This window comes from Mobula birostris, chromosome 17 (genome assembly GCF_030028105.1).
Source record: "Mobula birostris isolate sMobBir1 chromosome 17, sMobBir1.hap1, whole genome shotgun sequence".
NCBI lineage: Eukaryota > Metazoa > Chordata > Chondrichthyes > Myliobatiformes > Myliobatidae > Mobula > Mobula birostris.
Window position 1 is genome coordinate 8,388,876 of NC_092386.1, and position 14,788 is coordinate 8,403,663.

Here is a 14,788-nt window from a genome sequence, read left to right on the forward strand (position 1 = left end):
GTACTACAGTATGATTCACAGTGCATTGAACAATGGACCCCAAAGCCTCATTAATACTGTCCCCAAGAAATGTCAGTGTTAAAAGTGAGTCTTCAAATACCACAAATTAAATTTGTTTTTTCTTGCTATTAGCAGGGACTGATGCGAGAATCTGTGAACTGAATGAAGTGAAGAGTGTGAAGAAGGACCAGTATTGAGGAAACGGGAGAGAGTTGAAGTCAGAGGTACACGGTTTAAGGACGAGGAGAGAAGCAAGACATTAAGGATGGGGAGAAAAAAGATTCAGATTACACGGATCATGGATGAGCGAAACAGACAGGTGAGCACCATTTACAAATAGAGTTCCTTTCACAATGATTATTATACTGAGTCTACTACGTTACTATTTCATGGTGGAGAAAAATCGTTAATTTTATGAAGAAAAATTACTGAATTTTAATTTATAATTAACAATAATTAATGACTGATGCAAACAGCCTCTTAGTTGTAATAATATGTTAATTGAAACTTAAAAATAAATTTATTTCCCAAGAGGATGTGACACGAGTGTGGCTCTGAAGCTGTTAACTGGAATCGTTGCTTTTGGGGAACATGGGTTCTTCTCAATTTATGAAATGCATGTTCTAGAATATACATCTTAGCTATTTTTTGTGTAGAAACAGGGCATTTTAAAATAAATTTCTGAGACAGAACAAATCTCTTCAAAATAGAGCTAAAAGCAGTGATGATTTATCCTGGGGATAAACAAGAAAGTTCTCTGAATGAAGTAAACTGTTCAATATTCAAATGACCTTGCTAGTATTCCATTGAAAATGGTTAGATTAAATTACAGTTACCATGCTGTAATTGCTATTTGGGTGTCATGACAGATCAGACAGGGAAGACAATCAAGCTGCTCTTGAAGCCCACTTTTACATTTTATATTCATTTCTCCATTTAATCATGGATTGGCTCAATCTCTCTGATACTAAAATATGGCCATGTGACCTATGAGCAGAATCAGGCCATTCAGCCCATCCAGTCTGCTCCGCCATTCCATCGTGGCTGATTTATTATACCTCTCAACCCCATTCTCCTGCCTTCTCCCTGTAACCTGACTAATCAAGAAATATATGTAAGCATATATCAAGAAGATGCTTGTGTCTATATGCGTCATAATTCTGCATTGAAAGAAATCAATTATGCGGCAATTTAGTTTCTACGTGCTCAACGATGCACTCCATCAGATTAATAAAATAAAACTTTGTATTGGGATTGTGTGGCTCCATAGAAAAAATTATGTTTTATGAACCAACTGACCATGGATTTATGGTGGATACATTCAGTGTTTTTCCCTGAAGGCTGGTTATTGCTTGAAGCCAAGTCAGCAAGCAATAATACTGCTATTATCCAACTATTTTTCCACTTTCTTTTAATACTTCAGAGTTGAAAACCAAAATTAGGTCTTTAATATTAGTTTATAAATCATTACTTCATTTCCAACTGACTGAATGTGCCAACTAGGAACTCAAATTTATTTTAAAAATATAGAATCATTACTTGGACAATTCCCTCACTCCCTGTTACAGTTATGTTCACTACATAACAGCTTAGAATCTTTGCTTGAATATGGACAGTTAACTCAGTTATCAAATTCAGTTATAAAAATGAGTTTATAAAATATATTTTTATCAACAATTTCTTTATGGGAAAGCAAAAATTGGGATTTTTTTATTTTAACAGAAGTCATGAAACATATTTGGAAGCACTTAACACTGTATTGATGTTGCTGGAACTGTCTCTCATTTATATTATATTGAGATGATCCATTACAGTTGGTAAAAACATAGTTGCTCTAATTCAAACAATCTTTTCCTGAACAACTAACAAATTCATGAACCAAACTGATTCAGGGAATGGGCAATGTAACCTGGATTTAAATCCAATCCAATCTGTTGGAATGAAAGTCCTTTCTGTCTACCGGTTATAAGGATCATCTGTAAAATGAGTTTGTTTAAGCTTGGAACACTCTACTAAACCAGAATGAATATTTTCTTTTCTCTGTAATCTCTCCGTATGGTCTCATAGTCCATAACACAAAATTGCCCTTAATGTGATATTAATTGGCATTCTGTGTCAAGAAGCCATATAAATAATTAATGCAGAAGTTCATCTTGCAGAAATATTCAGTCATTTTCTGAAAATGAGATGAAAGGATATTGTGTGGGCGCAGCAAGAAAGATTTATGTAGTATTATTCTGTAACTTTCACATACATAGGTATAAATTTTTGATGTGGCCATTTCATCCATTTCCATTAAATTCTTTTCATGTGCGTAGAGGGAAGTTCTTGAAATTGTGCAGTCATCTTAGAGATTAAAGAAACAACTTAATTCAAGTTAAGGTGGAGGGAAAGGACACTTATTTATTTGTTAAGGTACTGCGCTGCTCCGTGTGTGGAATTTGTTGGGAGTTGGAACAGCAGGCGTAAGTATTTATGTCACTGGTGGTTGGACCGTGTGGGTCTCAAGGAGACCCAGAGATACCTAGACATAGATATGGATTATATCTAGGTTTTCTTTTTCTCTCTCCACAATTTTCTGTCTTATTCTGGTGCTTCCTAATTACTGTCTCCAAGCTTGCAGCTCTAGTTCCAAGTTTATTGTCATCTGACTGTAGATTATTACAATTAAATGAAACAATGTTCCTCTGGACCATGGACACAACATGTATCACACAACAGCACATAAACATTACTGCAAATAAGTTAATAAAATGTTATTCAAAAATGCATGCAGTGCGCAGCACAGGTAAGCTGTAAACAACAAACTCCCAGTGAATGTTGCAAATAGGAGGGACGGAGACCCTGATGATCGTTTCGATGGGCTTGCCATTGATTATCATTACAGGGCCCAGAAACTATTGTTTGTGTGACTGGGTCTGAGAAACACACAATGCTGACCAAAACATGACAGTCTGTTAAAGTGATTCATGGTGGTTAGTTAACTACCGGCCCAGATGCTGAGGGAACTCCCTGCTCTTCTTGATGCATGATATAAAACAGTTTAATTTTTCCATTACAACTTCTGTACCATTCAGAATTTCTCTCAAATTTTCTGTCATTGTTTATCTAGTCATAGCGGAGATTTACCAGGTTGCCTTATGAGGAAAGGTTAAGTGACCGAGGGCTTTTCCCTTTGGATCGAAGGGGGATGAGGTGGGACCTGATAGAGGTGTTCAAGATGATAAGAGGCAAAGATCGAGAGCATAGCCAGAGACTTTTTCCCGAGGAGAAAATAGATAATATGATCGTGCATAATTTTAAGGTAATTGGAGGAAAGTATAGGGGGGAAGACAGAAGTAGGTATTTTATACACCAAGTGATGGGTGCATGGAACACCCTGCCAGGGCTGATGGTAGAGGCAGATGCATTAGGGGCTTTTATGAAATTTTCAAATAGGCACATGGATGATATAAAAATGGAGGACTGTGTAGGAGGGAATGGTTAGATTGACCTTAGAGTAGATGAAAAAGGTGGACACAACATCGTGGGTCGAAGGGCTTGTACTGTGCTGTATGTTTGCTATGTTCTATACTCTGTCTTTTAATTGAAATCATTCACTTCTGTATAATTTTAATTTAATTAGTCTTGCCTCTTGCCGTTGAAGTAAACGTGATACTTTTTTCCCCTGAGCAGAACTTCATGGAGCCCAACAGTTTAATGCATTACTGGGTCATTGCATGTAGTCAGATATCCTCGCTTCTGAATGCAAAATGTTGTATGGATTCCTGTGGTTCAGACAGATGTTATTTGAAAAAGAGCAGCAAGTTCTCATGGTATTCTGGACAAAATTCCTCTTAGTGAGTAACACCAACTAAAGAACTTCATTCTCCATCTGTGAAATATCGCTTTATGCAGATAACTTTATTTGCATTTTGTCCGTCAAAAGTAATTAATTTAACGTCTGAGGTTATGAAATACCCTAATGATGTAATAATGAGCTATTATTAATGTTTAGGTTGAGAAAACATATTTTAGAAATAGACGTGGAGACACTGGGACTGAAATAGAATAGTTTTTTTTATTCTCACTCTATCTAAGAATAGTGGGAAAATTATGAGAAATCAGTGGGGTGGACATTCTAGTGGTTCCTAATATTTTCCACTTCTGCTCTGCTGCTGGATGGTGAGGTCAGCGAATGGTAGAACAGCTAATATTTTGACAGCCCTATTTTGGGTTTTAAAATGAAGAAACAAGCAAACGCTAGCCCTGTACTTCTACAGATCCTACCTCCGGTAAATAGAGGCCTTCAACCTGATTGCATGAACATTGACTTTTCTAGCTTCTGGTTCTCTCTTTTTCCATTCCTCATTCTGGTTCCCCTTTCATCCCATGTCCTCAACTGCTCATCACCTCTCTCTGGTTCCCCTCATCCTCCCCTTTCTTTCATGGTTCACTATCGTCCCCCTTCTTCAGTCCTTTACCTTTTCCACCTATCATGTCCCAGATCCTTACTTCATCCCCCTCCCCTAGCCCTTCCCTGCTGATCAACCATCCCCCTCACCTGGTGACACCTTTCACCTACCATCTTGAACTCCTTCCCCTTCTCCCATCTTCTTATTCTGGCTTTTGCCCCCTTCCCTTTCAGTTCCAATGAAGGCTCTCGGCCAAAAATGTCAACTATTTATTATTCTCCTCAGGTGCTGCCTGACATTATTCTCTGAAGCATAGGAGAATTAGGGGAGATTTGATAGAGATATCCAAAATTACAAGATGTAGAGACAGGGTAAGTGCAAGCAGGCCTTTGCACTGTGGTTCAGTGAGATTAGAACTCGAGGTCATAGGTTAAGGGTGAAAGGTGAAATATTTAAGAGAAACATCTTCACTCAGAGGGTGGTGAGAGTGTGGAACGTGCTGCCAGCGGAAGTGGTGGATGTGGGTTTGATTTTAACACTTAGGGAAGTTTGGATAAATACATAGATGGGAGGGGTGTGGAAGGCTGTGGTCCAGGTGCAGGGCAATGGAACTGGGCAGAATAACAGTTCAGCACGGTCCAGCTAGGTCGAAAGTCATGAAGAGACCTGATGAAGGGTCTTGGCCCGAAACGCCAAGTGAAGGCGAGAGGAGAAGATGGCAGTGCGATGCAGCATGAGCAGCCTCTCCGGTGAAATGATATCGTATTTGTTAAATAGGGTACCGTGCACAATTCTGATTTGATGGAGACAGCCGTGAGAAGCATGGAGGAGCGCCTGGAGAAACTTCTGAAATGTCCGGTTCACTGCCGCTGCTACTGTGCGATCGAGAATCTCCGGAGGGAAGGCCCCAAATCCTCGGTTTTGCCTGCTGCTGGCGGCCGGGGTTAGGGTCGAAGCACTTGGTAGGGATGGTGCTCAGTGCTCGGTGTCGGAGGGCTGATCGGAGGCTCGAAGTTTTTGGACGACTCAGAGTCGGACTGTGGTTGGGCATGGCAGGGAGAGTTTTCTTCCTTCTCCCGTCTGCGTGAGATGTGAGACTTTCGAGAGACTTTGAACTTTTTTACCTGGCTCATGGCCTGTTCTTCAGCAAGTTACGGTATTGCTTGCACTGTTGTAACTATATGTTATAATTATGTGGTTTTTGTCAGGTTTACAGTGTTGGTCTGTCCTGTGTTTCTGTGATATCACACTGGAGAAATATTGTATCATTTCTTAATGCATGCATTACTAAATGACAATAAAGGAGGACTATGTGTCCTCATAATCTAAAACTCTTTTCCATAGTTGTAGCCTGGCCTGCTGAGCCCCTCCAGCGTTTTGTATGTGTGTTACTAAATTAGATTACAGTTATCAACATTGAATGTGGTGAAGAAAATCAGAATCAGGTTTATTTTCATTGTCTTACGTGAGGTGAAATATGTTGTTTTGTGACAGCAGTACGGTGCAAAGACATAAAATTACTATAAATTACAAAATAAATAAATAGTGCAAAAAAAAGAAATAATGAGGTATTGTTTATGGGTTCAGGAAGATCACCTCATTATTCTGGGTAAATTAAGTAAATGGCTGGAAAATCTTTAAGCTATTTTATTGTGACTGATGAGTTAATGTCAAAGTCCATTAGAAGAAGCCATAAGACCATAGGTGCACGAGCAGAAATAGGCCATTTGGCCCATTGAGTCTGCTCCACCATTTCATCATGGCTGATCAATTTTTCCTCTCGGCCCAACCTCCTGCCTTCTCCCCGTATCTCTACATACCCTGACCAATCATGAATGAATCAACTCTGCTTTAAATATACCCAATGACTGGGCCTCCTCAGATTCACCACTATCTGGCTGAAGAAATACCTCCTCACCTCCATTATAAATAGACATTCCTTTGTTCTGAGACTGGCTCCTCCGGTCTTAGACTCTCTACCATAGGAAACATCCTCTCCACAACCATCCTATCAAGGCCTTTTGCTATTCGATAGATTTCAATTAGGTCACCCCTTATTCTTCCGAATTCTAGTGAATACCAGGCCCACGTGTGGGCATGTGGCCAAGTGGTTAAGGCATTTGACTAGCGACTTGAAGGTTGTGAGTTCGAGCCCCAGCCGAGGCAGTGTGTTGTGTCCTTGAGCAAGGCACTTAACCACACAGTGCTCTGCGATGACACCAGTGCCAAGTTGTATCGGCCCTTGCCCTTTCCTTGGACAATATTGGTGTCGTGGAGAGGGGAGACTTGCAGCACGGGCAATTGCCGGTCTTCCATACAACCTTGCCCAGACCTGCGCCCTGGAGAGTGAAGACTTTCCAGGTGCAGATCCATGGTCTCACAAGACTAACGGATGCCTTAACTTAACTTAACCAGGCCCAGAGCCCCAAACACTCTGCATGCCATGCACACAAGTGTTTCACTTCCTTATTTATAAAAGAAAGGAACATTGGGCAAGGAGATGAATAAAGCTAGCAGCACACTTTAAAGTATTATTCAGTGAAAGAATCTGATGAGGAGAAAACATTTTTTTTTTGCAGAGCCTTGGAAAGCACATTTGAAATAAAATATTGCATCCTCTGGTATGCAACTCCAAGAGGGAGTAACATATCCTTCAGAATTATTGCAAAACAACCCTTGAGGGTCAACTGATACAAACCGGATGAATGATGGCTCAAGGGTTCGACTCCCTAGCATTTATCCTGGGCTTCCGTCTCAGCCTCTACTAGAATCCAAGGAGTTAAGTTTTTAAAAAGGTTTCAAGGATCAGTGCTATTTGCCATATGCAATTTGCTTTGGTGTGATGCTCAACGGCATGCAACAAAAAAACAACTACGTCCAGAATAAAGAATTAAATAAGAAATAAAATTAAAGTACAGATATACGATAAAATTTGCATAAATGCATAAATATTAGCATTTATTTACAATGTAAGCAGCATTACAAAAAGTGGTTTAAAGTGTTTGCAGTGCAGGGCAGTGATGGGGTAATTGATAGAAGGGGACGAGGGGTCTAAAAAGTATAGTTGATCAGATTAACTGCCTGGGGGAAAAAGCTTTTCAGATGATGCAAAGTGTTTGTTTTAATAGCTCTATGGTGTTTTCCAGAAGGGAGCTTTTGGAAAAGGCAGTTTGCAGGGTGGGGAGTGTCCACAATGATTTTTCCTGCCCATTTCTTTGTCCTGGAGACATACAAGTCCTGCAGTGATGGTAGACTGCAGCCAGTGATCTTTTCTGCTGTCCTGATAGTTCACTGTAGTGTTCATATGTTGTGTGAGGATGCTGCACCAAACCAGACAGTAATGGTTGATGTGAGGATGCTCTCTATGATGGCAGTGTAGAATTGCACAGTATGTTCTGGAGGAGATGGAATTGTACCAACTGCATTCCAGTGTGCAGGGTGGGTAATGTCACAATGATTTTTCCACCAAGAATCATCTTGGTATTATAAGTGGTGCCCGAGCATTGATTGGTTTGTTAATGAATTCTTAGCAACATGGGGCAGGTGGACTGTGATACCTTATCGTACCAAGAAGACTTGTTAGGCCACCACAAATAAATATCTTCATTGACTCTGAAAACACTGAAGATGGTCAAGGTCAAAATCGAGTCCTTTGTCGATGGTGTAACTGCATGTATGCACGAGTGCCATTATAGAAGCTTACACCAGCATCACAGGCACCTAGCATCTGATAAACAGTGTTCAGAAGAAAGCACAAATTTATATCAAAAAAAACACAGAATAGAAAGTTGAGATATGAGATTCTGCAGATGCTGGAAATCTTGAGCAACACAGACTGGGTTGGAGGAACTCAGCAGCGTCTATGGAGAGAAATGAAAGTGATTCATTGTGTTGCTAAACAACATGGATCACTGTGGTAACTCTAGGGTTGAGCTGCTGGTTCAAGAACAGAATGACTGAAATGGAGTGGCTGTTCTTGAACCTGGTTGTGTGGGACCTCAGGGTTTTGTGCCTCTGGCTCGATGGTAGCTGTGAGAAAATGCATGGTGTGGATGTTATTATAGTCACACTTGCAGCCCACACATATTCAGGGCCAAGTACTTCATTGTTCTCATTGTAACCATGAGATTATACCCTTGAAGTCACTTCTTTGGTATCTTCTTATTTAAACTACACAATGTTTCAAAGTTTTTTTTTGTCAGGTTGTTGTGCTGCTTTGTCAATATGTACAAGCATGGTTCATAAACTTAATGCTTAGAGTTACCAACCAATGCATCATGGGTACAGGCCTGTTGCCGCCTGTTAGCTGAATTCAGTGTCCACTCAGCTAGTCTCAATTTCCTGAATTCGGCCTATATCTCACTTAGGCTCACCCCTCCATGTTTCTATCTAAATGACTCTTAAACAATGCTTTTCTATCTGCTTCAAACACTTCCTCTGGTAGCTTGTTCCGAATAGTTGTCCCTGAAGTCCCTTATAAACCTTTGCCTTCACACACTAAATCTATGCCTCTGTGAGTTTTGAATTCCTCAACCCTGGGGAAAAGATTGCTGCCATCCACCTCATTATATAAACCTCTATAAGGTCACCCCTCATTCTCTTACACTCTAAAGAATAAAGACCTAATCTAGCCAACCTCACCCTATAAATTATTTATTTATTTTTGTTTTATTTATTTAAAGCAGGGATCTATGGACTCCTCAGTTATTGGTAGGGGTCCATGGTTTCAAAAAGGTTGAAAACCCCTGATTTAGAGACACATTATGGAGTAGGCCTTTCCGGCCCTTTGAGCCACGCCACCTAGCAACCCCCAGTTTAAGCCTAACCTAACCACAGTACAGTTTACAATGACCAATTAACCTACCAACCAAATTGGACTATGGAGGGGAAACTGGAGCACCCGGAGGAAACCCACACATTCCACAGGGAGTGCCCTGTGCTATAATAGCATTGCACTAACTGCTGCACTCTCATTGGTGCCCTAGAGTTCTGCCAATGCTTAAGTTCAAAGTTCAATGTAAAGCTTTGCATTGCAAGATTCAAAACCAATTGCCCTCCTACCACCATCCCACCATAACCCTGCAGATCTTTAAGCAGCATTGAATGATAGTTGCAGGATTTCAGTTGGCAGTTTAGACTCGTTAGTTATTGTTCATGATCCTGTTTTCATATTTTAAAGAAACAAACCTTACCTCTTATAATTTTAAGAGACAGCATTTTTTCCTTCTAGCATCTTATGAAAATTAAAATCTTGTTAAATGGCATTGTTATTTTTTAGCTTTGCAAATAAACTAACCACATTTTCTAGTATCTAATGCAGAACTATAGTCTTACAGAATTACTTAAAAGTTCAAATGGGGTAAAATATTCTTTGTCAGTTATCAGTACAAGCCTGCATATCATAAACCTGGTGATGTTGGACCTAAGGCTCCCGTACCTCCTTCGTGATGGCAGTAGCGGGAAGAAAGGATGTGGCATTTACACCAGTCTTCCCAATTAACTTATAGTCATATAGTATTTAGTGATTCTGATATTAGAACTGTACAGCACAGGAACAGGTCCTCCGTCCCATAATGTTGTGCCAAAACAATTAAATTAGTAATTAAACGGCTAACCAAACTAATCTCATCTTCCTACACAATGTCCATATCCTCGTGCATTTCAGACACCCACCACTCAAAGGTCCAAAGGTTCCTTTTATTGTCTAAATACGTTTGTACAATACCACTCTGATACTTGTCTTCTCCAGATTGCCATGAAATACAAAAAGTCCATGGAAATTGTTGAAAGAAATGACATCAACCTTCCCCCCCACAGCATGAAAAAGAAAAAGAAACAAAACTCTCAAGCCCCAAAATCTCTCACCCCCTCCCCTGCAGAAGAAAAACAGTGACATTAGCATCAAATTCCTCCCCTCCTCAGTAGAAAAAAAAGTGTCAATAACAATCCCCGACCCCTTCACTTGCAGAAAAAGAGGCAATAATAACAAAAAACCCCAGCCATCCCCACAGGGAGAAAATAGTGACAGTAACAATACCTGACCCCCCCCCCCACTCGCAGAAAGAAAACAGCAACAATAGCAATACCCGACCCCCCCACTCGCAGAAAGCAAACAGCGACAATAACAACAAATCCCCAACCCCTCCCTCACAGAAAAAAAACAGCTACAATAACAATCTTCGACCCCCTCACTTGCAAAAAAAACAGAGGCAATAACATCAACACCCCAACCTCTATCTCACACACAAAAAGTGACAGATCACTCACCCACCAATTGGCCATAAGAAAGAAAATGCTGAAAAACTGAAAGAGACCGATACAAAATACAGCCCAATAATCACATAAATTTCAGAATATCATAAACATCTTTCTGCCTCTGTTGGGAGCAATCGCTGAACCCGTCCACATTCACCTGGATATTTCAATCTTCCTCGCTGCTTTGAGGTGGAGTTATTCATGTCACCACAGCCCGTCTGCGGTCCTTTCCACAAGTCACCTCGTGTTTTCAGTTGCAAACACAAGGAATTCTGCAGATGCTGGAAATTCAAGCAACACACATCAAAGTTGTTTGTGTTTTCAGTCCTTTCTGGGTCTCCGTCTCCGATCTCCACAAGGTAGCTCTCCAAACGCAGCAGAGTGCTAGATCATTCGATCGAGTTTAAAACTGTACATTACAGCCTCTAACAGTTTCTGTAACACAAACAAAACAAAAGGAACAAACAGAAGACGTAGAGAAAGTGAAATAATTTAAGGAATTGGCTATCTGGAAGATGTTGCCCAAGGTATCGTTGATTCCCCATGACATGTCCTTTGAAATGATCCCCTCTGACATCAAATGTATGCCTCCTGGTATTAGATATTTCAATCCTGGGAAAATATATTGTCTGTCTACTCTATTTAGATGTCTTATAATGTTGTAGTCCTTTGCGATCTCCCTTCAGTCTCCACTGCTCCAGAGAAAACTCAAGCTTGTCCAATCTCTAGTTATAGCACATGGTCTGTAATCAAGACATCATCGTGGTAAACCTCTTCTGCACATTCTCCAAAGCCTCAACATTCTTCTCTCATGGGGTGACCAGAACTGTATATTATTGCTGTTAATTATATTTATGAAGGAATATCAGCCTGCATTGGGAATAGGATTTCATTGGAATCAAATTGTTTCTTAGTAACTCAGCACAAAGAAAGAGATCAGGTTCATTGAGGCAAATTATCTCAATCCCATGACATTGGTGCAGGAACTCTTCAGGGACTGTGTACTCAGAATCTTCTGGCGCAATCATCTCCAACTGCTTCATCTTCCTTTTGCAATGGGCTCAGAGTGGGAGTTCACAACATTCGTTTCAATTCTGAACTCCCCAGATAATGAAGCATATACACAAGAGATTCTTCGATGGTGGAAATCCAGAGCAACACACAAAGTACTAGAGGAATTCGGCAGGTCGGGCAGCATCTTATGGAGAGGCAAAAGTGGTCAAAGTTTTGGTCCAAAACCCTTCCTCAGGACTCAGATTTTCCTCCTCACATACAGCAAATTGTGGGCAATATTTGAACCTGTATTGATGAGTGGTAATATTTGTCGCCATACATAGGGTTTAACTTGTGAATTGCACTGCATGATGGGGAACAGTGATTTTATATATCATTATTTTTTCCCAGAGTGATGTATGTATATGATGGAATTACCAGTTGTATCTATGCAAATTTATGTTTTCCTTTCCAACTCCAACCTTGTGTTCGCTCAGTAGCTTTTCTTTTCTAATGGATTCAATAGTGGGAGTTCACTGCGTTCAATTTGATTCCCAACTTCCCAGATAATGAGTAACGCATAGAAAACACTGCGGGGGGGGATTCAGCAAGTCAGGCAGAATCCATTGAAAGGAATAAAGAGTAGATTTTCAGGCTGAGACTCTTCATCTCTTTATTTCTGTCCATAGATGCTGCCTGACCTGCTGAGCTCCTCCAGCGTTTTGTGCGTGTTACTCTAGAGTCTCTTATGTTTATGATCCCCTGATAATGAAGCAGTTCCCTTTCTGACATCTTTCTAAACATTACCTAACATATCAATGCCATTACAAATAAGTCATGATGGTGGCTATGTTTCATTTGGATTTAGAGGTGACTATGTCACCAAATGCACTGTGGAGAGCTTTCTAACTGGTTGCATTACCGTCTGATATGGGAACTCCACTGTGCAGGATCGGAAGAAGTTGCAAACTTGGCCAGCTCCATTGTGGGCTCTAGCCTCCCCAGTGTCAAAGACATCTTTAAAAGGTGATGCTTCAAAAAGGCAGCATCTGTCATGAAGATCTCCCATAAACCCAGGACATGCCCTCTTCTCATTGCCACCATCAGAGAGGAGGTCCAAGAGCTTGAAGAGACAAACTCAACATTTTAGAAACAGCTCCTTCCCCGACACCATCAGCTTTCTGAATGAACAATGAACCTATGCATGAACGTTACCTCGCTATATTTTTTGCCTCTGTATTGTCAACATGGAACGGCAAGTGAGTGTGTAAACTTGGCAGGAGGAAAGGATGTTGGGAATGGTGAGGGTGGAGTGCTGTGGGAGAAGGGGTGTGGGACAGGTGGCAGAAAAGGGAGTGCCAGAGGTGGGTGTAGTGCAGGTGCAAACACATCCAGTCCTGACACACCAGGCAAGGTCATTTGATTCTAAGTAATTGGTTTATTGATTATTACAGATTGTCTCTCTCATGCTTTCCACTCCCTCCCCTCTCTCTTTCCATTTTTTCAACCATGATTCCCCTCTCCCTGTCCCCTTCCCATTCTCAGCCTACAATAGAGACCCAGATCAGAATCAGATTTATCATCACTCACGTATGTCATGAAATTTATTTTGTGGCAGCAGTACAGTGCAATACATAAAATCACTACAGTACTGTATAAAATTCTTAGGCATCCTAGCTATATGTGTGACTAAAACTTTGCACAGTGTAGTGTGTATTATAGATAGATAGATAGGGAGAGAGAGCTGGGGAGAGGGGGAAAGGGAGATAGATATCTGGAGAAACAATCACATGTAATGTGTATGTGTATATTTCTCATTCTGATTCTGTTTGTTATCATGTTAACAAAAAGTACAAATATGCCAGCCTTCAATATTGCAGCTAGATTATAACATTTAAAGGATGTGAAGAGCTGGCGCTTCATATGTGATGAGACCTGGATGGTAGCAGGGAGTTCAGTCATCTTACTGCTAAAACTTCTCAGCTTTAGTACTTACTGATGTTTTTATGGAGGAATTTACCAACTCCATCTACTGGTACACAATGGCTCTGCGTGAAATAATAGCTATTGTTTGCTATTTAATTTACATGCTCACAAAAGGAGAATATTGCAGTAGTGGATAAATAGTTTATTTTACAGGCTTGTGGATTACATTGTATTATGCATATAGCATAGTATATCCTTATTTTTCTGCCAGTTTACGAAATGTAAAAAATTCTTTTTGTCGTACTGTATTGCGTTACACTCTTCAATTAATGAATAAAATCAAAAGTCTGTGATTGTTTTCGATTTTTATTCTAAATATTCATAGTATGCATATTGCAAACAAAAACATTAAAAATGTCCTGCAGTTTTCAGGCCGTATAAAAATTTCCTGATCAAAGAAATGGGTGGTCCGCACAGCGGTAGAAAATAAAATTAGACTGAACATTCTATAGGAATGGAAAACGGTGTGGTCTCCTGCACACCGCTGTTGTAACGTGTGGTTATTTGAGATACTGTCACCACTCTACCCTGATCTCTCTCATTAACAAGGTGTTTCCACCCACAGAACTACCGCTTGCTGTTTTTTGGTATTTTTTGCACCATTCGCTGTAAACTCTAGAGGCTGTAGTGCATGAAAATCCCAGGTGATCAGCAGTTTTTGAGATATTCAAACTACCCCATCTGGCACCAACAAGCATTCCATGTTTAAAGTCACTTAAATCACATCTCTTCCCCATTCTGATGTTTGGTCCGAACAACAACCGAACCTCTTGACCATGTCTGCGTGCTTTTATGGATTGAGTTACTTGCACACGATCAGCTATTTAGATATTTACATTAACAAGCAGGTGTACAGATATACTCAGTAAAGTTGCCGTGGAATGTATTTTTCATGGATATATATTACCTTGCATCATGCCTCCAGCATGTTTCATCGATTCCATTGTTATATCAGCATATTTGTGTTTACCGTGTCTCAAATATACAGTTCGTTCTTTCGTTCTGTGCCAAGTTGTATGACATAGATGATTATGGTCTTTCCATGACCATGGTTGTTCTTGGCAAATTTTTCTGCAGAAGTGGTTTGTCATTGCCTTCTTCTGGGCAGTGTCTTTACAAGACAGATGGCCCTAGCCATTATTAATACTTTTCAGAGACTG

At 40.3% G+C, this 14,788-nt stretch overlaps 1 protein-coding gene across 13 annotated transcripts in view; it reads left to right on the plus strand.

Moving 5' to 3' along the window:
* Positions 1 to 14,788, plus strand: part of mef2cb (myocyte enhancer factor 2cb) — a 289,923-nt gene that overhangs the window by 112,480 nt on the left and 162,655 nt on the right. For 12 of the 13 annotated variants that reach the window (XM_072281243.1, XM_072281245.1, XM_072281254.1 and 9 more), the window contains one exon: positions 133 to 319. In XM_072281243.1, coding sequence (XP_072137344.1) covers positions 266 to 319 — 54 coding nt within the window. In that variant the 5' untranslated portion in view covers positions 133 to 265. The remainder of the gene's footprint in view (positions 1 to 132; positions 320 to 14,788) is intronic. The other variant, XM_072281244.1, reaches the window with a different exon arrangement.